Below are 23,564 nucleotides of genomic sequence, written 5' to 3'. Positions count from 1 at the left end.
ACTGACCGGCCGTGACAGCTGCTGGAGGTGACCGGCAGGGTCCGGACTGACCGGCCGTGACAGCTGCGGGAGGTGACCAGCGGGGTCCGGACTGACCAGCCGTGACAGCTGCGGGAGGGGACCAGCGGGGTCCGGACTGACCAGCGGGGACCGGGACTGACCAGCAAGGTCCGGACTGACCGACCGTGGCAGCTGCGGGAGGTGACCGGCGGGGTCCGGACTGACCAGCCGTGTCAGCTGCGGGAGGTGACCAGCGGAGACTGGACTGACCAGCGGGGTCCGGACTGACCAGCCGTGTCAGCTGCGGGAGGTGACCAGCGGAGACTGGACTGACCAGCGGGGTCCGGACTGACCAGCGGGGTCCGGACTGACCAGCCGTGTCAGCTGCGGGAGGTGAGCGCCAGGGGGCGCACGCGGGCAGCGCGACTGTGAGGCGCCAACCCTGATGGCGGGTGAGACGAGCGACGTGAACGCGGGGCCTGGTCTTGTCTCGGCATGATAGTGGTGCTCAGGCGAATGATGAGCAGCGTTGTAAGTCGCCGGTCGCAGGTCCGTCAGGTGCTATGTGTGGCCGAGAAAAATGACGCGGCTAAGGCCATTGCAGAGATCATGTCGGCTGGACGCTTCCGGAGGGTAAGAACCCGGTGTATTGACATTTAGGAGATTGGAGCAACCACTCCCAACTTTATCCCGCCGCTATCCTTCCAGGGGAGCCGTTTCCGTGCACCATACATTACGCCACCATCACCACACCTCTCTGATTAAGTCAACCCTTGGGTACCTCAAATCTCTCAACTAACACAGCCCTCCACGTTTTTGATGGACCGCCATCTACTCTTCCCCTCACCCCACACCCCCTGTCCTTCAGCCCCAACACCATCCTTCTCCTCCCACCCCCTCTTCACCCCCACCCCCATCCTTCACCCCACCCCCATCCTTCACCCCCACCCCCATCCATCCCCACACCCCACCCCATCCTTAACCCACCCCATATCCACCTCCCACCCCCCATCCACCCCCACCCCCCATCCTTCACCCCCACCCCCATCCTTCACCCCCACACCCCACCCAACCTTAACCCACCCCATATCCTTCACCTCCCACCCCCCATCACCCCACCCCCATCCTTCACCCCACCCCCTTTCCTTCACCCCCAACCCTCCCCCATACCCACTGCCTCCCATTCACCATCCCCTGCCCCTACTCTTACCCCTGCCCCTACCCATTCTCCCTCCCTCTCCCTGCTCCCTCACCCCCTGCCCCACCCATTCCCCCTCCCTCTCCCTGCCCCCTCACCCCCTTACCCCTCAACCCCCTTCCCTCTCACCTGCCCACCCCTCGCCCCTCAACCCCCACCCTCCCCTCAAAACCCCTCATCCTTCTCACCCTCCAAAAGGTCTGCCAAATATTGCCACACATCTCCAGGATATTTCCCTACTCTCCCCTCTGGATGTCCTCTCTCCAGCTCCACCACTGTAAATGGTTCTTCTCTTCCCACTCATCACTGGCCTGAGTTAACACGTCCTGTATCATTTTCTGCAGGTGCTGCTTGGGCATTTTCGGTTTTTATTTTAGATTTTCACTCAACCTGGTTTGGTTTGGTACAATGTCAATAACATTTACATTTTTGCTTCATTTAGAGAGAAGGGCTTTCAAGATTCAATAAGATCTATGAATACGAGTGTAATCTGTTTGGTCAGGTATGTTTTCGTTTTCCTGCTCCTTTAAATGGAATCTTGCTTGTTTGATGCCATTCCTTCTCACTGCTGTATCTGTGCTGGGTGTGACTGGGAGAAGTGAATTGCTCCAACTTGCCTTCCACCCCATCCTGCATTCCCCCCCCCCCCCACTCACACACTTTGCTAACCTTCATAGCTGAACAGGTTTCATGTTGCTGAATGGTGGGACTTTTGATAATCGAGCACTCATAATGATGTCCTTCTCCTTCTAGAATGGCAATTGTTTTATTCTAGCATCACATGTACTGAGGTGCAGTGAAAGCAGTCACCCACACAGATCATTCCAAAACATAAAGTACATCAAGGTCATACAAAGAGAATAACAATGCAGAAAATGGTGTTACAGAGAAAGGTCTGGGCAAGGGTCATGATGAGATAGACTGGGATGTCAACAGTTCATCTTTATCATACAAGAGATCTGTTCCATAATCTTACATCAGAGGGATAGAAGCTGTACTTGAGCTGTGCAGTGTGAGTTTTGAAGCTCTTGTATCTTCTACCTGATGGAAAGGGAGAGAAGAGAAAATGTCCAAGGTAGGAGGGGTCTTTGACGATGTTGGTTGCTTTCCTGAGTAGGAAGTTCAGACAGAGTATGTGGAGGGGAGGCTGGTTTTTTATGATGAATTGTACTGTGTCCACAACTCTTGTTGTTCAGTTTAAAGGAAGAGTACTTTTTAATTTAGACTAATCTTCCCAGACTTGTGAAAATTAGAGAAGTGTTCATAGAAGTGGAATGTGGGATGAGAAGTTTAGTGTACCCGAATTTGAGTTCCCCGTAGAAAGATTATTTTTAAACATTAAATTCAAATGCAGGAAGATATACATAACTTCCAATCTTTGGTCAGTAAGAAAGTTAGACATCCTATTCTGCACAAGTATAAAAGATTATAGTCAAAACCTAATGTGCTGGTAGATACTGCCTCTTGAGAACCAAATCCTATTTACAAGGTCATTTTAAATTAATATTAGAATGTATTAAATGAAAAGTTATTTTGTCAAGTGCAAGGGTGTGAAGGAGAAAAAAACAAAACCACTACACAAAGTATTGTTAATTTTATTTTATTGTTGGTAAAATGCTGCCGCCATCATCAAAGGTTTCCTCCATCCAGACCATTCAAACACCATCCACCAGTGGAGTTAGAGAAGACTGATGACTCTCATTAGCAGGTTCAGACATAGCTGCTTGCCTTCACCCATTTGGATCTTGAACCAACCAGCAAAGCTACAATGTTATCGTCACTTTGAACTTGTTTTTCTAATCGTGTTCTTGTAAAAAAATATATTATTTGTTGAATTTATGTTTTACTTATGAATGCTTCTTATGTGATGATGGTGCTAGTCAGTTTTCATTTCACTTGGGCATACATGTACGTGTGTGAATGACAATAAACATGACTGTCAATGACTGAATGTGCTCCTTTTTCTTTTATTCCCTCCTATCTTCAAATCTGCAGAATGTTGCTATTGTGATGACTTCTGTCTCGGGTCACTTACTTGAGATGGAATTTAAAGCACCTTTTCAGAAATGGTAAGTTTTAAGTTTAATACAGATTTAATTCCTCAAGCCTAAGTTGGGTTCGGGTTTTTTTGGGATAATATGATTTGAATTTAAAACTCCAGAAGACATTAAAACTGCAAGTAGAACTGATAATCAGAAAGTTTGCTGAATTTGCAAATGTTTCAAAGTTTTCCACAACTTAATTCAGTTGGCTGATGTGATAGTGCAAGAAATTGATTCAGAAGGATGATTCAGTTGTTAAGTGCAAAATCAAGGTCTGCATATTCTGCATTATGGAAGCTAACTAACTGGAGTATCTTACTGGACTAATGAGTCATCTTTGTATCTCCTAAAGTTGTCTTTTACTTACTGAATTGCTGATAGTAATTTAGTATTGTAGTTTATATGCAATGGAAATGTGTAGATTCTACTGAGAAGTTACACGTGTTTGGCAATCAGGGCAGACCCATCTCTGCACTGGTAAGTTTTAAAACCCATTTTTTGAGCCCTGGGATCTGAACATATCTGCCTCGGTGAGCAGTAAGCTACCAATGTTTAACCATTTCCATACTCACTTAAGCATGTTCAGGATGGGTGATGTTATAATGTGTTTATTGCTGGCTTTCTTAATGGGCAAAAGATAAGCTCGTCCCTCAAATTGGTTCATAATTACTGAGGCTTTGACAGCTGGTTTGGCTGTCAGAACTCTGGCTTTCAGATTCCTTTAAATTTCTGAGTGTTAAAGTATTTAAATCATACTGTTGAAAAAGCTGTAAAGATAATAATTGAAATGCTGGAAACAACAAATACAATTAAATACGTACCATTTAAAGCATTTGTTTACTGTTATTTCAAGAAACATGGAGCTGTGACTGTCCATCGAAATAAAAGTTGTCACACACGGTCAGCATCTAGATTTCGTGCAAGAAACTTCATTGTGCTGTTGCTTTACTACCGGGTTTTGTGAAGAATGGAGTATTGGAAAATGGCCAGAATAATATCACTGAAGACTTCCCTACTTAATTAAACACCCCCTTAGTATTTTAGATTGTGAATCTATGCCTTGCCACAGGATGGTTCAGCACTGCTGTTGCTGCCCAATAATCAGGCTTCTGTCACTTTATTGTAAACTTATTAACTTAAATTGATCTAACCTTGAAGCTTACATTTAAGTAAAAATCATACTATAATTTTGTCCATCTACTTCTCATATCAGAATTGTCCTATCTTTCTTTAAAACAAAAAATGATTTTCGCCATTTTGCTCTAAAAATGCGACATCAGGCTCTGTCTGGAATTTGCTCTGTGAAGTTTTTGTTTCCAATATCTAGGCGCAGTTGTAACCCTGTGACCCTTTTTGAAGCTGAGATCGAGAAGTATTGCCCGGAGAACTATGTGGATATTAAGGTATATTTATTAATATTATCGGAATCATATATTGCATATACTTCATTCTACACATATACCTGTCCATGGGGCTGTCTAAAATGAGTTGTATTTAACTTATGTTATACTTTCTGTAGCAGTTTTAAAAATGTAAGGAATAAGAGCATGAGTAGACTATCTTGCCCTTTGTCTGCTTCACTATTCATTAAGAACATGGCTGATACGTATCCCTATTTTGAATGAATACAACAGTTAAGCCTAGGATATACAATTCCAAAGGTTCACTGAAAAAAAAATTCTCATTGATGCTTCCACATTATTCTGACACTGTACCCTCTGGTTCTAGGCCCCTCACCCAGGGGAATTGTTCACCCTGCACATGGTCTGTTGAGCCATTAATAATGATGAATGTTTTGATTATAATTTGACTTGTTTTTGGTCTATGGTTGTGAACATCTGTTTCACAAGCACTAATCCCTGTAGTGACCTACCAGTCACAACCTGAAACTTAACCATACGTTTATTCCCACTTTTTGCTTTCTGTCTGATAAGCATTTCTCAACCCACATTCATTGTGTTACCTCTAATTGCATGAGCCCTGACCTTGTTGATCGTCTTTCTGTCTTAGACCTTATTGAATGAGTTTTAAAAATCAAAACCCTTCAAACCCACGGTTCCCTCAGCGTGTTCCATCAGGTTAATCAAATGTGATTTTCCTTTCATAAATCCATGTTGGCTCTGCTCGTAACATTCTTTTCCATCTGTTCTGTTACTACAGCTTCTTAATAGATTCTAGCTGTTCCCTACCACTAACATTAGAGTAACAATTAATAGTTCCTCTTTTCACTCTCCCTTTTTTAATGGTGAACTAATTAAATAATGAACTTTAAAAAAAAATGGATGGCTTGTTTATTAGCCAAGGTTCAGGAAAGCTCCATGTGGAATTCCAGAATCAACAGAAACTTGGAAAATGATAACCAAAGGATCCACTAGTTTTAAAGCCACCTCTTTCATAATTCTAGGATGTAAACCATGAGGTCCTTGGGATTTATTAGCTTACACCTTCTTTTGTACTTGTTTAAAATTTTAACACCTACTTCCTGCGTTTCCCTTTAAATCCTTGATTCTGTGATACCTTTTGCAGATTCCATAAAAGCGTGTAAGTAATTATTGAGCAACACACAGAAAATACTGGAGGGACTAAGTGAGGCAGGCAGCATCTATCGAGGGGAATAAACAATTGACATTTTGGGCTGAGACCCTTCATCAGGACTGGAAGGGAAGGGGACAGAAGCCTGAATGAGAAGGAGCAAAGTGGGTGGTTGGAAAAGATAAAATGTTGAAGAAGAAGGGATCTAATAGGAAAAGACAGTGGACCAAGGAAGAAAGGGAAAGAGGAGAGGACCCAGAGAGAGGTGATGGGAAGGTGAGGAGAAGAGAAGGGGTGGTAGGGTAACCAGAATGAAGAATGGAAAAAGAGAGAAGATGAAGCGGGAGAAATTACTGGAAAAGTGATGTGTTACTCCTTCAATCTGAGTTTGCCTCTTCATGGTAGTAGAGCTTAACCAATTGGCAGTGCATTTCTGGAACTGGTTCTTGCCATTTAACTTTTATTTAGAGATACAGTGTGGAACAAGCCCTTTGAAACCCAACAAGCTGGCTCTACCAGCAACCCACCTATTTAACCCTAACCGAATCACAGGACAATTTACCTTGACCAATTAACCTGCTAACTGGTATGTCTCTGGAATATGGGATGAAACTGGAGCACCTGGAGGAAACCCATGTGTTCATGGGAAGGGTGTGCAAACTTCTTACAGACGGCATTGGAACTGAACTCTAAGCAGTAATAGCATCTCACTAACTGCTGCTCTACTGTGGTGCCTCACTGAGGGAAGTCACTGTACCGTACTGGGTCTCACTAATTGTGCTTTTTGGAACTTGCTCCATTTAAGTTTGAGCCCAGCATTTCCAGAGGTGAGCTGAACTTGGATTTTCCAGTGGGTTGGATAGTGTGTGCCACTGGTTTAGGTGCATACAGATCACCTGAAGACAGCAGGTTAAGTAAATGAGCTCTTTAAGAAGGCTACCAAGATGCTTAATTTTCATTGGTTGAAACAAAGATTACAAGAGCAGGGTGGTAATGCTGAAACTATAAAAGACTAGTGGGCACAGTTAGAATGCATTGTACAGTTCTGTTTAACACACTCCAGGAAAGATAGGGTAACAAAAGGTTCAGGAAAGCTTTACAAGGATGATGGCAGCTTTGGAGAAGTGCAATTGGCTAGTCTGGGAGTTTTCTTTGAAATGTGAGACTTGAAGGGGATCTTGGGGATACTTTGTCTATAGAGTGGTTGCTACCTGGGATACACTGCCAGAGGAGGTAGTGGAATCATTTACAATTACTACATGTGAGAGGCAATTAGACAATCACTTAAAACATGAGAGAATCAACACACACAAAATGCTGGAAGAACTTAGCAGTGCAGGCAGCATCTATGGAAAAGATTAAATGGTCGAAACCCTTCTACAGGATGGGGCAATCACTTAAATAGGTAATGCATAAAAAAGCAGCCTTCTACTAGGATAAATGGGTTTAGTGCAGATAGGTAACAAAGGTTAATATGGACATAATGAGGAGAAAGGCCCATTCTCTGCTGTACGTGAGGAAATGTAATTGTATAAAAGTGAGGCAATAAATGAGTGGATAAACAAGAACTTTTTATTTTCCTCAGAAGAGAGGTTCGTGACGGGGAACGTAGATTTAAGATAATTGGAGGAAGGATTAAAATGAATTTGTGGAAGATGTCATATGTAGGAGGGTACACAGGTAGGAGGTATGCAGTATGAAAGGGTGGTGGAGGCAAAACCTTCAGTGGTTTGGGGAACAAATACCTGGACGTACTCCTGATAGTGATGACATGAGCTTCATGGGCAGAATGGCTTCTGTAAATGCTTATCGTATCTAACGTGCTCCACTTGCACAAGTAGTCATTTAAGGGATAATGTAAAGGATGGTGACTTTGTATCTGCAGAACTTTATTGTTGATGCTGCCCGACCTGCTGAGTTCATCCAGCTTTTTTGTACGTCTTTAATTTTGTTGACTTTCTAGAGAACCCTGGAACGGGAAGTGAGGAAATGTCAGGCTCTGATCCTTTGGACTGACTGTGATCGTGAAGGGGAGAACATTGGATTTGAAATAGTTCACGTCTGTAAAGCAGGTAAATACGCATATGGCGCTAGGTTCTACTGGTTCAATGTGCCTGTATGTTTGAGTATTAATTTTTTAAAAATTACGGAAAACGTGCATTGTTTTGGAGAGCTGATAGAAAGAGTTAGAATGTTAATCAGAGTCATTGTAGCTTTGCAATGCCTACATCCAGTTTCTTTCTAATTCCTCCCAATCCTGATTTGAGTTGGCTCTCAGAAGCCATGCAAGATAGCTAATGTAATGTTGGAAAATTGCCAGTGCTGTATCAATGATATGTATGTACTATAGCTGTGTGGCATTGATGGTGCTGTGCCAGTATTTTGTGTTTATTTCAAAAAATAACTCATGAGGCTGGCATCTGAATTGAGTAAGTAATTCTGTAGAAATACAATGAACAGCAAAACTTGGTCTTTCCTTGTTTAAATCTCAGTCCTGTGTTTTCTTTGGCTGATGGCACTCGCCTCCAACCACCCACTTTGATTAGAACCTCTCAGGTTTTACATTGTTGATCCTTAGTCACTAGTTGGTAGCTGGCACTATAAATAGTTTTAATTGTCCTTGAGAAACAGGGCATTTATCCTTTTCCTGTTTTTGGCTGATGTATTCTCTTTGTCATGGAGGAGGAATAGGTAAGGCTTTGACTGTTCCTAATTGTAATATTTATCCTCAGAACAGCTTTGTTGTATTGATGAAACACTTTCCTATGTGTTTTGTGAAGATTGAATTTGTTAATGGTGTTCATTCTGCGTGCTCTCTCCCTGAGACAGTGAAGCCCAACCTTCAGGTGCTCCGAGCACGGTTTTCTGAGATTACACCTCACTCCATCAGACGAGCCTGTGAGAATCTTGGGGAACCCGACCAGAAAGTAAGCGATGCTGTTGATGTAAGGCAGGAGTTGGACCTTAGGATAGGTAAGAGGCTTATCCTATATTTAATATGGTTGCTTTGAGCTTTCCATGTGAAACAATGCTATGTAACTTGCAGATTGGTTGACACAGCACACTTGCTTCTGTCATGTTTGTTTCCATTATCACACCTCCAGCAACTCTATTGTTCAGGTTCAAATTATTCACTCTGTTGTTCAACCCAATATTATGGCCACTTCTCTGATCTGTATTCCTATCGCCAGGATTTATTTTAATCCTCCTCCCCCAGTCTGTTGCCCTTTACTCATCATCTTCTCCTTGATCTGTAATCGCCTCATTCCTGTAATGTTTTTCCTAACCTCAATAACTCCTATGTACTCCTGTAATCAGGCCTTCCCCCATTCCCTGTCTTCCAAGTGAACTTTTGTTTCCATACCAGCACCTCCCCAGTGGTGTCTTTGAGACCTTTTGTTGCTTTGTTTGTGTCCCTCTCCTGCCCTTTTGAAGTGAGCTGCATGATTTTCTTTATAGGTGCTGCTTTCACCCGGTTTCAGACCTTACGTCTACAGAAGATTTTTCCAAATGTGCTGGCAAATCAGCTCATCAGCTATGGCAGCTGCCAGTTTCCAACACTGGGATTTGTGGTTGAACGTTTCAAAGCGATCCAGGCTTTTATTCAGGAAACATTCTATAAAATTAAAGGTATAGTACAGTTCTCATACCTTTCTGGAAATGTACAAAATAAAAGTTCAAACTGCTGTATTACTCCTTCCTGCCCCCTTGGCTGAATAGTTCTTAGGAGCTTATATCTGAAACATGGTTACTTGAAAAGAAAGCATGTGGAAAGTAGGAATGTCTGTGAAATTAAAACACGAGCATGAATCTGCTTTCAAAGAAAGAGGTGGGCAGAACATTGCTAATTTTCATGAGTGTGTTATGTACTAAAGTGTTGGATAGGAATATAGGTACAGTAAAATAAGTCATGTCCAAGAAATCTAGACACAAATGGTGATAATTGTGTAATGACTGCTGGAAGTAGATTTTTTTTCAACATAATTTTCGTAATTCAGATCATTTTGTCGCCACATGGCTCTGCTTTTTTACATGGTTACACAATATGATGGGTCAGGGTTCTGGGTTTGCTTTTGTAACTAGTCTGCTAAATGTCATTGGGGGCTCTTTTTGTCTTTCAGTTACTCACGAGAATGACGATGGTAATGTAGAATTTAACTGGAAGCGACATCGGCTTTTCAACCACACAGCATGCCTTGTACTTTACCAGATTTGCATGGAGGTGAGCATGTGTTTTTCTCAATTATTGCTGTGTACCTCTAAAATAATTGGAGGTTGGGGAGGACAGCAAACTGCATTAAAATTGGTTTGAAGAAGCAAATGAAGAATATAGTTAATATTGTTATGGTAATTGGAGATCAGTACTTTGGATACACGAAGAGATGTGTCAACATATATTAATGGTGCAAAATTAGGCTGCGTAAATCAAATGACAGGAAATTTGTTACAATAAAATTTCTGTGTTGTGAAGTGATGTAAATAGAGTTGGAACTGGAAAAGCAAAAGGATTTGTAGGATAGGCTAACGTAATTGATGTGGTGGGGTGGCTAAGAATTTTGATAATATTTTGTAGTTCAGGCAGGATTTGTGGAAAGAAGTATTTCTCAGGATGATGACCTTTCATGGGCTGGAAGTAGAGGTAGAATTTAGGTTTAGGAAGGTTAAAAAAAAGATTTAAACAGAAAACTGTATGTCAGGCAAGTTTTTATTAACGTACATAGACAGAATGGAGATGATCACGATTAAGAGACTAGTAGAGAGCAGGAATAGTCAAACATTCATATTATTTTGATTATGTGCACAATCATGTTGAGAAAATTGGGTGAGAATTTAGTCAAGTAAATGTTTTTCAATGCCAAAACAAATTACTTTGTGCCTTTGAACACAAGAAATCAACCCTTTAGTGAAAAGATTTCAAAGGTAGCTTTTTTTTTCTGTTGCTTCCATAGGCTGACATTAAAATAAAGCAATTAACAAAGTAATACCTGATTTTGTAGAGCCTTTGTTTTTTTTTAAATATATACTGTCTTAGTTTTTTTGTTTGCTGATCACAGGATCCAGTTGCTACTGTACTTGATGTCTTTACTAAACCGAAGAGCAAATGGAGACCTTTACCTCTTGACACTGTGGTGTGTATCAATCCGAATGTAGCACAAATTGCATTATGAAAAGCTACAATGATTTAAGAACAGCATAGGCTTGTATAAAATTGTGCTTCGACATGCTGTTATGTTACTTCCAGGTGTGTTAGTTTCAGGATTTAATTCTTTACTGCTGTATGTCTCCATGGTTTCATCCACCTGTATCTATTTCTTTAACCTACATCATCTAGGCCTCTAGCCTTCCAACGTATTTGCACTCCCTCAATTCAAGTTCAGCAATTTGACTCACAATGCCTTGCACTTCTGCTGTTAGGTTCTACTTGCCTCCCTAAACTCTTTACTCCTTTAATTTTGTTCCTTTAAACCAACCTCTTTGACCAAGCTTTTTGCCCTCTTTCCAACTACATCCTCATGAGCTTGGCATTAACATTTTTGCTATTTATGAAGCACTTTGAAACATATTTACCCTATGAAACATTCAATAGTATTAGTAAATATTCACATTTTGTGTGTCTTCATAAGAATGGAATATTACTACTTTGATCATTACTTTGGGACTACCATTATACAACCCAAGAAGTTTCATGCTTCAATTCTTGGTCTATACTTAGTTAACTGACCTTGGTTAGTTAACTGGTCCTTTGAAGCTTGAGAAGGCCCAACTTATGCACGGCTTGTACATGCATACAAATGTTTAGGAGATTGGTGGATTTGTCTACCTCCTGAGCTACAAGCTTCTTGTGCCAGGTAGGAACTGGGTTCGTGGCCACATTTCTGACTTGTGAATTGTTCGGGTTCACAACTCCAGAACCCGACTGTAATCTGGGAAGAGCCTGTTTCCCTGGATTGGAAGGAGATATGAGCCTTCCTGATGATGCTCATGTTGACTATCTAGGAATGGTAGGGAATTGGCTGAGACCTGGAACCCAACTCTTTTGATTGTTTGTTTATTGTGCTTGCGCCTCTCATACAATATCCACGTACACAGTCATAAAGAAATCGTTTCTATTTAAGTAAGCATCATGCTTTCACCTGAATTTAAGAAATTTTAAGCTTTAAAAACGGTTACTGACATCCTTCCTGCCTGATGGTTCTGTAGCATGCTTTTGCGTTCACAATAAAGCCGATGCTGTTCAGCTGATTGGAAAACATACGTTTTGTTTAATTTTTGTAAACTCTGAATTTTAGGTGTCCAGAATTAATGATAATCGTGATTACACAAAATGGAATACTGATGTTTAATAGCATTGATCCTTTGCTGCCCTTTAACACCTTCAGAAGCTTCTTTTAAGATACTGTTTACCTGTAGGTTACTTCCATTAAAATCAGCCTTGCTTACTGCTTTGCCTTCATTGAACTTCTTATAACCCTTTACTATATTAAGGGCACTGCTATTAGGAGAGATTTGAATCTTGAACAAGAGCTGAAAATTGAATTGAATTTAAAAATTAACATTTTGTTTACCGAACAGGAATTGGAGAAACTGGCTTCAAAGAAGTTGAAAATCAATGCAAAGGAGGCGATGAGAATAGCAGAGAAATTATACACACAAGGGTGAGGTTCTGTGTGCTGCTGCATATGAGCTGTCTGAGCAACATCAGCACCTTTTTATACAATGTTCGGAACTTCCTGAGATCCTGCTTTTAAACACCCTCCTTGGGCACATACAATATTGTATTTCCCTGCTTCTCTTAAATCTCTTCAAATGTTCAGTTAGATCATCCTTCCTGACTCTTGTGCTTGTGTCTCCACTGCATGTGTACTCTGAGCTATTCAGTATATAAAATATCCTGCCTATGACTTACGTTTATGAATGGTGAGCGTAAACATGAAATCTGTTTAAAGGAATTGATGATAGTTGACAAGATGAATTATTCACCTCTGGGTTGCTGGGTTTGGTTAGTATATGATAACTAGAACAAATTTAAGCACACAGCCGTTGCCCATATGGCTAATTAATCCATAACCACTGCATCCAGCCAAATTTCTTTCGATTTTCTTAAGATTCATGGTAACGTAGAGGTTAGCACAGTGCTTTACAGGAAAGGTGACGCAGGCTCAATTCCCACTGCCACTGCCCATAAAGAGTTTGTACATTTTCCCCGTAACCATGTGGGTTTCCTTCAGGTGCTCCGGTTTCCTCCCTCAATCCAAAGACATACAGGTCGGTAGGTTAATCGGTCATTGTAAATTGTCCCGTAATTAGACTGGGGTTAAATCTGGGATTTCTGGACGGCCTGTTTTGCTCTGTAACTCAATAAATAAAATGAATAAAAAGATTTGAGTCAGATCAGAATTCCTGCCACGTGAAAGACCTAGCTCATTTTTACAGTGTGTTGCTGTTCCTTGTTCTTGTTTGTGCAGATATATCAGCTACCCTCGTACAGAAACCAATATCTTCCCCAAAGACTTCAACCTCACCCTTCTGGTGCAGCAGCAAACCGTGGACCCACTCTGGGGGACATTCGCTCAGGGTATTTTGGACGGAGGTGGGCCAAGACCTCGAAATGGAAATAAGTCTGACCAGGCCCATCCGCCAATACATCCAACTAAATATGCTAACAACCTGCAGGTATTCTCCTGGAATTGATTTTCTTATCCACTTTGCTTGTTTAATTTGAAGACAGTACAGACTCAGGATGAGGTTGCAGGAGGACTATGAGATGATGCATTGCGGTAATTTGTATTTTTTCTGTTGACAGTTCACATTGCCTTTCAGATCCCAGTTCTGCGTAGCATATCTGTTCTGTGATAATCCTGTTGGTGTGATTGTAATGTTCTACAATAAAATGGAGTGCGTTCCTGATTTGAAGGTGGGGCTTTGTCTCCAAAGGGAATATGCTGAGGTTGCTTCTACCAAATATGAACATAGATAGATGCACCTGTCACATGTAAGGATGTGACAGATGTGAAGAACATTTAGGTTATTTCACTTGCAACCTGACACCCTGTCTGGCAGCTGTATCCTTCATGATCTGATGATGCCACTAATTTATTCTTGCAGATTGATGTTCTTGCCTTTGACATAATCCCAGGAAAAGTAACTTGTTATTTTATGTGTAGCTTGCACTTTTATTCTTTTTCATGTTTATTTCAGCTTGTATAAGATTCAAAGGAGGTATTTTCATGGGAAGCCTGTGCCCCTTTCAATACTACCTGTTGTAGTGAGTCTGACTTGCCAGTAAGATGTGCTATATCCGGAGATTGTGATAGATGATATGGCACATTGTCTGTAAAATATGATTCTGAGACGATAACTATGCCGGGTTTTAATGCTTGACCGTGGGACAGATCCAATGAAGACACAGCTCATGAGGAACTATCTATAGTACATTCTCCCATACAAAAGTGCTGTGTTCCTAGAAAATCCTCTGCATTGTGATTTTCCTTAATGCAAACTTGACAAAATCAATGTTTTTTCAATTTTGTGTGTGTTGTTAGTTTTCTTCATTATACCTTCTGTAAGTGTGAATTTTTATTCCGTATCTCAAACTTTTGGTAGTGATTTTTGAATCCCATCTGGATGAATTTCCATTAACCAAATTGCTGTAACACAGGGTGCATTGTGGAATGTTGACTGTACTGGAAGCAACCTTACCATAACCCAATTCAGTAAATACATCAATGCTAGGTGCTTCATTTGGTTATATACACTTCTTTGATGGTATACTTGCCTGGCCTATTTTGACAACCTGGTTGATGGGTCTGGAGTACATATAGGCCAGACTGGTTAATGATTTTTTTTCTTCAGCTGAAGACAGAGAGCCAGATAGGACTTTACAGTAATTCAGTGGTTAGCTGGAGTAGGATTTCAATTTGTGTTATTAAATTGTCTTTTCAAATCTGAGTTACAGTTGCATTAATTTAACTGCTTCACTCCCAATATCTTCTGCTGTTAGTGGGACACTCCTCCCTTCTTTACACTGATGCTGCAGCAGTGGAAACTACAAGCAGTTTCAAACTCTTGGGAGTGCACATCACACACAACCCCTCATGGTCCCAGAACACTTTATACATTATCAGGAAAGCTCACCAACATCTCTACTTTCTGAGGAGGCAGAACTATGCACGTGGACTATGCACATCTATACTCATGTTGTTTTACAGATACACAGTAAAGAGCATCCTATCAAGCTGCATCACTGCATGGGATAGAAACTGCACTGGACAGGATGGCTCTACAACAGGTTGTCAGAACTGCCTAATGTGTCGCCAGCATCAGCTGGATGTATATACAGAAAGGTGCTGGAAAAGGGCCAGTAACATCCACATGAAAGATCCCATCCGCTCTTCTCAGTGACTGTTTGCCCCACTGCCATCAAGGAGGCTACGTAGCATCTGCACCAGGCTCACCAGACTCAAAATAAAAGTTACTTTCTGCAAGCAATAACATTGATCAACACCTCCATGCCCCCAACCACCACTACCTTCTCAATCCTATCAGTCACCTGATATACAGACACTCCTGTACCTAGTGTCACTTTATGGACATACAATCAATCTATGTCTATAAGCTATCTTACATATTAATGTTTAAAGTTTTCTTTTATTATTACTGTGTTCTGTTTTGTGCTGCATTGGATCCGGAGTAACAATCATTTTGTTCTTTACACTGGTGTGCTGGAAATGACATTCAGCAGTCTTAAATCTTATTGAACAAAGATCAGTTTAGGGGTATCTCAAAAAATGGTTTTGGAGATTGAGGAAGTCTGCAAAATCCTGGGATAAGGGATAATGGGAAGGACTTAACAAGCATGTCCTTAAACTACTTGTGCCTCCTTGAGTTTGGAAAGATTTGACTGAAGTATTTTTCTAATTGGAAATGTTCTGCTTTTCTTTAGAATCAATAATTGTAATTGTACTAAACATTTTCTTTCTTTTTAGGGAACTGAGCAGCGTCTTTATGAGTTTATTGTCCGACACTTTCTGGCATGTTGCTCCCAGGATGCACAGGGACAGGAAACAACAGTAGAAATTGACATTGCAGGAGAATGTTTTGTTGCTCATGGACTTATGATCATTGCACGGAATTATCTTGAGGTTTATCCATATGACAAATGGAATGCTAAGGTACTGTGTAAAGAAGAAAATGATGTTAACATTTCCTTGATTCAACAATACAAATACTTTATTATCACCAAACAGTTGATATTACAGCGTGCAATCATCACAGTGATATTTGTTTCTGAGATTCATGCTCCCTGAAGTACAAATCAAAGTAAATATAATAAAAATTTAAATCATAAATCATAATTAGAAAATAGAAAAGGGGAAGTACGGTAGTGCGAATCAGGTCCGGATATTTGGAAGGTACGGCCCAGATCCGGGTTAGGATCTGTTCAGCAATCTTATCACAGTTAGAAAGAAGCTGTTCCCAAATCTGGCCATACGTACCCTCATGCTCCTGAACCTTCTCCTGGAGAGAAGTGGAACAAAAAGTGTGTTGGCTGGGTGGGACTAATGCTTGATTATCCTGGCAGCACTGCTCCGACAGTGTGCGGTGTAAAGTGAGTCCAAGGATGGAAGATTGGTTTGTGTGATGTGCTGGACTAGGTTCATGATCTTCTGCAGCTTCTTCCAGTTGTGGACAGGACAACTTCCATACCATTCTAGCATTGTGTGGTTTATTATATTGCAGGATACAATCTGGTTAGGGAAATGATTTTCATTCTTTTTGATGGGGGGGAAGGGTAAAACCAAATGATCAAATTTTGAGACACAATATCATCAAATGTTTTTATTTGTTCTGGATTATGCGCTAGATAGTTACAACATTTCTTGAACAGGCGGTGTGCCTGTTCCAGTCTCTCTGGAATTCCATTGACATTCAGTTGATGGATCTGTTATGATTAGTGTATGTCAGGATGGGGATGGAAAATGTACTGGGTTTGAGTATAACTGCATTGTCTATACAATCAAAAACAATGCTTGAATCTCTTCTATCTACCTGATTTTCACATAAGGAATTTGTAGTTCAGATGGGAAACAGAAATTGTTTGTTTGAGAGTTCCTGTATTTTTAAAGTAAATGGTCTGTTCTAGATTATACCAGTATACGAGAGAGGGAACAAGTTCCAGCCCACCACTATTGAGATGGTCGATGGAGAGACGAGTCCACCCCAGCTTTTGACTGAGGCGGATCTTATTGCTCTAATGGAGAAGCATGGCATAGGTTAGTCTGAAGCTCAAGATCTCTTTATTTTGGCACATCTTGTGTTCATAGACTGTATACATTGATTGGTGTGACCCCATATCATGCTGACCTTGGTTTTTGGTTCTATGCTTAGTCTAAGATGAGTTGGCTGTACTCTGCAGTGGACAGACGCCAAACACTTTCATGTCTATGAAGAAGGCAAGATCACTCTGATTTTGAGTGAAGCCATTTTCACGTTTTGACCATCTGCATGGTGGAGTTTGCACATTCATCCTGTTATTGTGTGAGTTTACACCAGGTCCTCCAGTGTCCACCCATATCCAAAGATATGAGTTAGTAGGTTGATTGGCCATTGTAAATTGCCCTGGTATACAGATGAGTGATAGAATGTGGGGAGAATTGATGGGGACTTGTAGAGGAAACATGGAAGAATAAAATTGGGATTAAGATGGGAATAGTGTAAATGGGCAGTTAAAGGTTTGCATGACTTCAGTGGGTCAAAAGACCTGTATCCTTGCTATACCCCTCTGTGACAATGAATTGGGTTCATTGACGGGTTTGTGGTAGGTGCAGGCGTGCCCTCAATGCCCCAGTGCTGGGAGTGAATATGACATGTAAGAAACCTATGCTGTGGAGCTGTGTTGCTAATGTGTATTTGCTTTTTTTTTCCAGGGACTGATGCCACTCATGCAGAGCACATTGAGACGATCAAATCCCGAATGTATGTGGGCTTGACTCCAGATCAACGATTCCTCCCAGGGGAATTGGGAATGGGTCTAGTGGAGGGTAAATACTTACACCAACAATTTTAAGAATGGGACAATTTCTTATACTGTTTTACTATAAACCCTGCACACTGGGCCTGTCTGTTTTCTTCCATGATGTCGGCACTAAAAAAAAAAGTAAAAAAAATGACATTTGTGACCATGAGTTACTTTGAATGATATTTGAGTATTTTAATGATGTATAGAAATCTCTGCAGATAATGCCATGGTGTGTTTGGTGGGCAATGATTGTTGAGATGGAAGAAGTGAGCTCTCAAAGCTTGTTGTAATCCTTAGGCACTGACTATGCAGCTGGCTGGCTGCAGCAAACTTCGATGCTTTGCTAGACCAAAAATGACAGTTTTCTAGTTATGAGATGTGGATGCAGATGCTTTAAAACATAAAGATAAACTTCACTGTTGTTGAATTATTAAGGAATAGTAACATAGAAATTAAGAGCAATCTTTCAAGATTGCCACTTCATGAGATCTGATTGTGACATCAGCTCCACATTCCAGTTCTACCCCATTGACTTTTCACCACCTGCCTTATAAAAACTCCATCTATCCACGTCTTTAAAAAATATCCATGGACTTTCATTTCACTACCCTTTGAGGGAGAGAATTCCAAAAACTCTCAGTGCTCTAGAAGAAACTTTTTTGCCTAGTTATTATCTTAAATTGGTGGCCTCCTATTGTTTTTTTTTGACAGTGACTCCTGCTTCTCCCAGCAGTGGAAGCATCCTGTCCACGCCCACACTATCAGGACACTTCATGATATAATATGTTTTAATCCAGTCTAGAGTGGATACAAACATAGCCTGTCTAATCTTACAACATAAGACAATATCCCTGTTCCAGATTTCAGTCTGGTATACCTTTACACTTCTTTCAACACAATTACAACCAACCTTAAATCTGTACAGTTTTGTACATACAGTCCAGATGTGATGGGATCAATGCCCTAAATAACCAAAGTGCAGACTTCCTATTTTTGTATTCAGTTCTCCTCTGCATTAAACAAGAACCCTGTTAGCTTTCCTAATTACTTGCTATACATGCATACTATTTTTTTTAATGATGCAAGAGAATTCTTGGATCCCACTGGATCTCAGAGTTCTGCGATCTTTCACCATTACATATTTAATTTTCCTAGCAAAATGGGCAATTTCACATTTCCCCCACATTTTATACTCTTTTAAGTTACCCAGATGTAAATTATTTATCTTTGTTTCTTAGATACGTTGATCTAAGTGATTTTGTTAAACTGTTGAAAAATGGTGCCTTGCTCGCTGTGGCACACAACTTATGACATCTTATCATTCAAGGAAAACTCATTTATGCCTATTCTATTTCATGTACGCTAACCAATCTTCTATTCCCTTTAATATGTTACTCCTGCACCCTCCCCCCCCCCCCCCCCCCAAGTGGTGGCAAACCTTTTCGGGTGTTCGAAGTATGTTTATTTGTAGATAAGAATTGAACAATCAGATAACCCCTATTCAATTCATGCAATACCCAAGAAGCTTCCAGAATAATACAAAGAACTGTAACTGCTAGGAGAAACACTGAACAATTGCATATACATACTGTGACCACCAGGGGACATACTGAACAATTGCATATATATATATAGGTAAAGTAATCATATAAAATAGAAGCAGGCATGAGAAAGTTCAAACTACAAAGAAAATAACAATTAATACCGTCTAAACCAACACATCCAACATTGTGTACTTGCAACTGTCTCTTGGGCTGTAGGCCAACGTGAGACATTTCCTGTGAAAACAACTCTCAGCCCTTGATTTGTAAAAAATTATTTGTTGTTCTTTTGACAATAAAGACAATCCATAAGTTCGTAAGACTTACTCAACAACCTCTCTTGGAACATCGGATTCAGACAGTAGCTTACCAGAGTCCTCTGATGTGGGCCAATCTTTCAAGCTGTCCCAGGTGTAGCCCAACTTCTTGATGTGTCCTTCCTCTCCCAGGATGAGGTGTTTGGAGCTTCTGCTGGCTTTTCTGTAAGTTTTTATGGGATAGAGTTGCTAGTCCTATGCCCAATCCTCCTTTTGCAACTGAGCTTGGGAGCTTCCAAGACCACAAGACATAGGAGCAGAAGGAGGCCGTGCGGTCTGCTCACTATTCGATCATGTCTGACTTAGTTTTCCTCTCAACCCCATTCTCCTGCCTTCTCTTTGTACCATTTGACACACATACTAATCAACAACATTTGCTTTAAATATACCCAATGACTTGGCCTCCACAGCCATCTCTGGAAATGAATTCTCTGGCTTAAGAAATTCCTCCTCATCTCTGTTCTGAAGGGACATCCTTCTATTCTGAGGCTGTGCCTCTAGTCCTAGGTTCTCCCACAATAGGAAACATCCTCTCCACTTCCACTCAACCTAAGCCTTTCAATATTGGTAAGTTTCAATGTGATTCCTCCCTCATTCTTCTAAACTTGCAAGTATCGGCCCAAAGCCATCAAATGTTCCTCATATGTTAACCCTTTTATCCGCAGGGTAATTTTCATGAAACTCCTCAGTACCCTTTCTAATGCCAGCACATCTTTTCTTAGATAAGGTACCCAAAACTGCTCACTATGCTCCAAATGTGGTCTGACCAACAAAGTTCAAAGTAAAGTTTATTGTCAGAGTATATACGTGTCACCACATACAACTCCTTTGTATTCCTTTCCTCAGAGATTCCTTTTCTGCAGGCATACTTAGCAAATCTGTAGAACAGGATCTGTAAACTTTAAACATCAGCAACTGTAAACAAACAGTGCAAGTGCAGATATAAATAAATAGCAATAAATAATGACTATGAAATAACAATATAATCATGTCCTTAAATGAGCGTAGCTATCCCATTGTTCAAGATCCTGATGGTTGAGGGTTAGTAACTGTTCTTGAACTGGTGGTACAAGTCCTGAGGCACTTGTACCTTCTACCTGATGACGGCAGCAAGATAAAAGCATGGGCTGGGTGGTGGGGATCTTTGATGATGGATGCTGCTTTTTACAGGAAAGTTTCATGTAGATGTGCTCAATGGTTGGGAGGGTTTTACTGATGATGTACTGGGCCGAATCCACTTCCTTTTGTAGGATTTTCCACTCCAAGGCATTGGCGTTCCCATACCAGACCATAATGCAGCCAGTCAGCACATTGTCCACCACACATCTATAGAAGTTTGCCAGTGTTTTTGATGACGTGCTGAACCTCCGCAGACTCCTGAGGAAGTAGAGGTGCTGTTGTGCTTTCTTCACAATAATATTTATATAAAGTGTCCAGGACAAGTCCTTTGAGATAGTGACACCCAGGACTTTAAAGTTGCTGACCCTCTCCACCTCTGATCCTCCGATGATTATTGGCTTTTGGACCTCTGGTTTCCCTCTCCTGAAGTCTACAATCAGTTCCTTAGTTTTATTGAAATTGAGTGAGAGGTTGTTTTTATTAGACCACTAAGCCATGTTTACAATCTCCCTCCTGTATGCTGATTCATCATCTCCTTTGATACAGCTCACAATAGTGGGCAAAACACTTACTGAAATCTCATCATTACCAACACATTTACTCATCAACAAGCCTCAGTATTACTCCTTTGTTTTTGTATTCTAGTCTCTCAGAATGAACACTAACGTTGCATTTGCCTTCCTTGCTACTGACTCAACATGCAAGTTAACTTTCAGGGAATCCTGCACTAGGTCTCCTAAGTCCCTTTACATTTCTATTTCTGAATTCGCTCCCCATTTAGAAAATATTCTACGCATTTATTCCTTCTACAAAAGTGCATCACCATACAATGCCTTGCACTGTATTCCATCTGCTACATATTTGCCCAGTCTCCTAATCAAGTCCTCCTTCAGATTCTGTTTATTACGTTTGTGAACAATTGTGCTCCTACTGCAGGATATGATTCCATGGGATACGAGATGTCCAAGCCAGATCTACGTGCTGAGCTTGAGGCGAATCTGAAACTGGTTTGTGAGGGGCGGAAGGACAAGTTTAGTGTGCTGCAAGAGTATGTTCAGAAATACAAGCAAGTATTCATCGAAGCCGTGACAAAAGCAAAGAAGTGAGTGTGTGTAATAAATTGAATATTCTCGGTTCACAAGTGTCTTTGACAAAGTGGCCATGTACTGTTCGTCTTCTGTTGTCTTGTAAAGTTAGATAAAACTTTGTTGGATTCCAATATTAAGGTTGAGGTTTTGGGATACTTGGAGGCACATGATAAAATAGGCTGAAGTCAGCATGGTTTCCTTAAGGGAAAATCTTGCCTGACAAATCATTTGGAATGCTTTAAGGAAATAACAGGCAAGATAGACAAAGATGAGTCAGACGGCTTTTGACAAGGTGTCGCACATGAGGCTGCTAAACAAAATAGAAGCCTATGGTGTTACAGGAAAGAAATTAGCGTTGATAGAAGATTGGCTGACTAGTGGGAGGCAAAGAGTGGGAATAAAGAGCCTTTTCTGGTTAGCTGCTGGTGACTACTGGTGATCCACAGGGGTTGGGACTCTCAGTTATTTAGATGACAGCATTGATGGTTTTCTGGCTGTGTTTGCAGATAAAAGAAGCTGGGTGGAAGTGCAGGAAGCGTTGAAGAAGCAGGGAGTCTGCAGAAGGGCTTAAACAGATTGGGAAAATGTTTAAAGTTCAAATGGGCAAAGGAGAGACAGATGGAATATAGTGTAGGAAAGTGTATGATCATGCACTTTGGTAGAAGGAATAATGTGCAGATTATTTTCTGAATAGGGAGAAAATTCAGAAATCAGAGAGGTACAACGGGATTTGCGAGCCCTTGTGCAGGATTCCCTAAAAGTTAACTTGCAGGTTGAGTTGGTAATGGAGGAAGCCAAGTGCGGTGTTAGAATTCATTTTGAGAGGACTAGAATATTAAAGTAAGGTTGTAATGTTGAGACTTTATAAAGCATTGGTCAAACAGCACTTGTATATTGTGAGCAGCTTTGGTCCCCTTTTCTAAGAAAGGGCGTGTTGGCATTGGAGGAGATTCTGGGGAGGTGCATGAAAATGAGCCTAGGAATGAAAATGTTAATCTATAGGGAGCATTTGATGGCCCTGGGCCTGTACTGGAAGAATAAGAGGGGATGTCATTGAAACCTATCAATACTGAAAGGCCTAGATAGAATAGAAGTGGAAAGGATGTTTCCTATAGTGGGGGAGTCCAGGACCAGATAGTAGAGGCTCAGAATAGAAGGATGTCCCTTTAGAACATTGATGAAGAAGAATTTCTTCAGCCAGAGAGACATGAATCAGTGGAATTCATTGCCACAGACTGGTTCCAGGCAAGTCACTGGGTATACTTAATGCTGATGTTGACAGGTTCTTGAATAGTAAAGGCATCAAAGGTTACAGGCAGGAGGCAGGAGAATGGGATTGAAAGGGATAATAAATTGGCCATGTTGGAATGGCTGAGCAGTCTTGATGGGCTGAATGGCTTAATTCTCCTTCTGCGTCTTATGGTCTTGCAGTCTCAAAGCTCTTTTGCAAGGTCATTTTAGAATTAAAAGTCAGCTATATGTACATGGGCCTGAAGCCAAATGTTAGGACAGCTGATTTTCTTCCAACAAGGACATTACTGGCTCAGTGGGTTTTATTACAATCTCATAGGATAATGGTTAGTTCAGCTGACTCCAGTTTTTCTTTTTGTTGTTGTATTTTAGTATTATTTTTAGTACGGGCTTGAAGGTAGTTACCAGATTATTTTATCCTTGATCAAAGCAGACAAGTCGGATATCAAAGAATATG

At 40.9% G+C, this 23,564-nt stretch overlaps 1 protein-coding gene across 1 annotated transcript in view; it reads left to right on the top strand.

Moving 5' to 3' along the window:
• Positions 1 to 368: 368 nt before the first annotated feature.
• Positions 369 to 23,564, top strand: part of top3a (DNA topoisomerase III alpha) — a 31,057-nt gene continuing 7,861 nt past the window's right edge. Inside the window, exons 1-15 of the mRNA XM_059979674.1 lie at positions 369 to 633; positions 1,641 to 1,700; positions 3,194 to 3,267; positions 4,568 to 4,643; positions 7,736 to 7,844; positions 8,602 to 8,745; positions 9,232 to 9,402; positions 9,894 to 9,994; positions 10,827 to 10,901; positions 12,346 to 12,428; positions 13,239 to 13,446; positions 15,759 to 15,944; positions 16,916 to 17,045; positions 17,700 to 17,813; positions 21,705 to 21,870. Of these exons, the coding sequence (XP_059835657.1) occupies positions 496 to 633; positions 1,641 to 1,700; positions 3,194 to 3,267; positions 4,568 to 4,643; positions 7,736 to 7,844; positions 8,602 to 8,745; positions 9,232 to 9,402; positions 9,894 to 9,994; positions 10,827 to 10,901; positions 12,346 to 12,428; positions 13,239 to 13,446; positions 15,759 to 15,944; positions 16,916 to 17,045; positions 17,700 to 17,813; positions 21,705 to 21,870 (1,835 nt within the window). The 5' untranslated portion in view covers positions 369 to 495. The remainder of the gene's footprint in view (positions 634 to 1,640; positions 1,701 to 3,193; positions 3,268 to 4,567; positions 4,644 to 7,735; positions 7,845 to 8,601; positions 8,746 to 9,231; positions 9,403 to 9,893; positions 9,995 to 10,826; positions 10,902 to 12,345; positions 12,429 to 13,238; positions 13,447 to 15,758; positions 15,945 to 16,915; positions 17,046 to 17,699; positions 17,814 to 21,704; positions 21,871 to 23,564) is intronic.

This window comes from Hypanus sabinus, chromosome 9 (assembly GCF_030144855.1).
Source record: "Hypanus sabinus isolate sHypSab1 chromosome 9, sHypSab1.hap1, whole genome shotgun sequence".
Taxonomy (NCBI): domain Eukaryota; kingdom Metazoa; phylum Chordata; class Chondrichthyes; order Myliobatiformes; family Dasyatidae; genus Hypanus; species Hypanus sabinus.
This window is presented reverse-complemented; position numbering and strand designations above follow the sequence as displayed.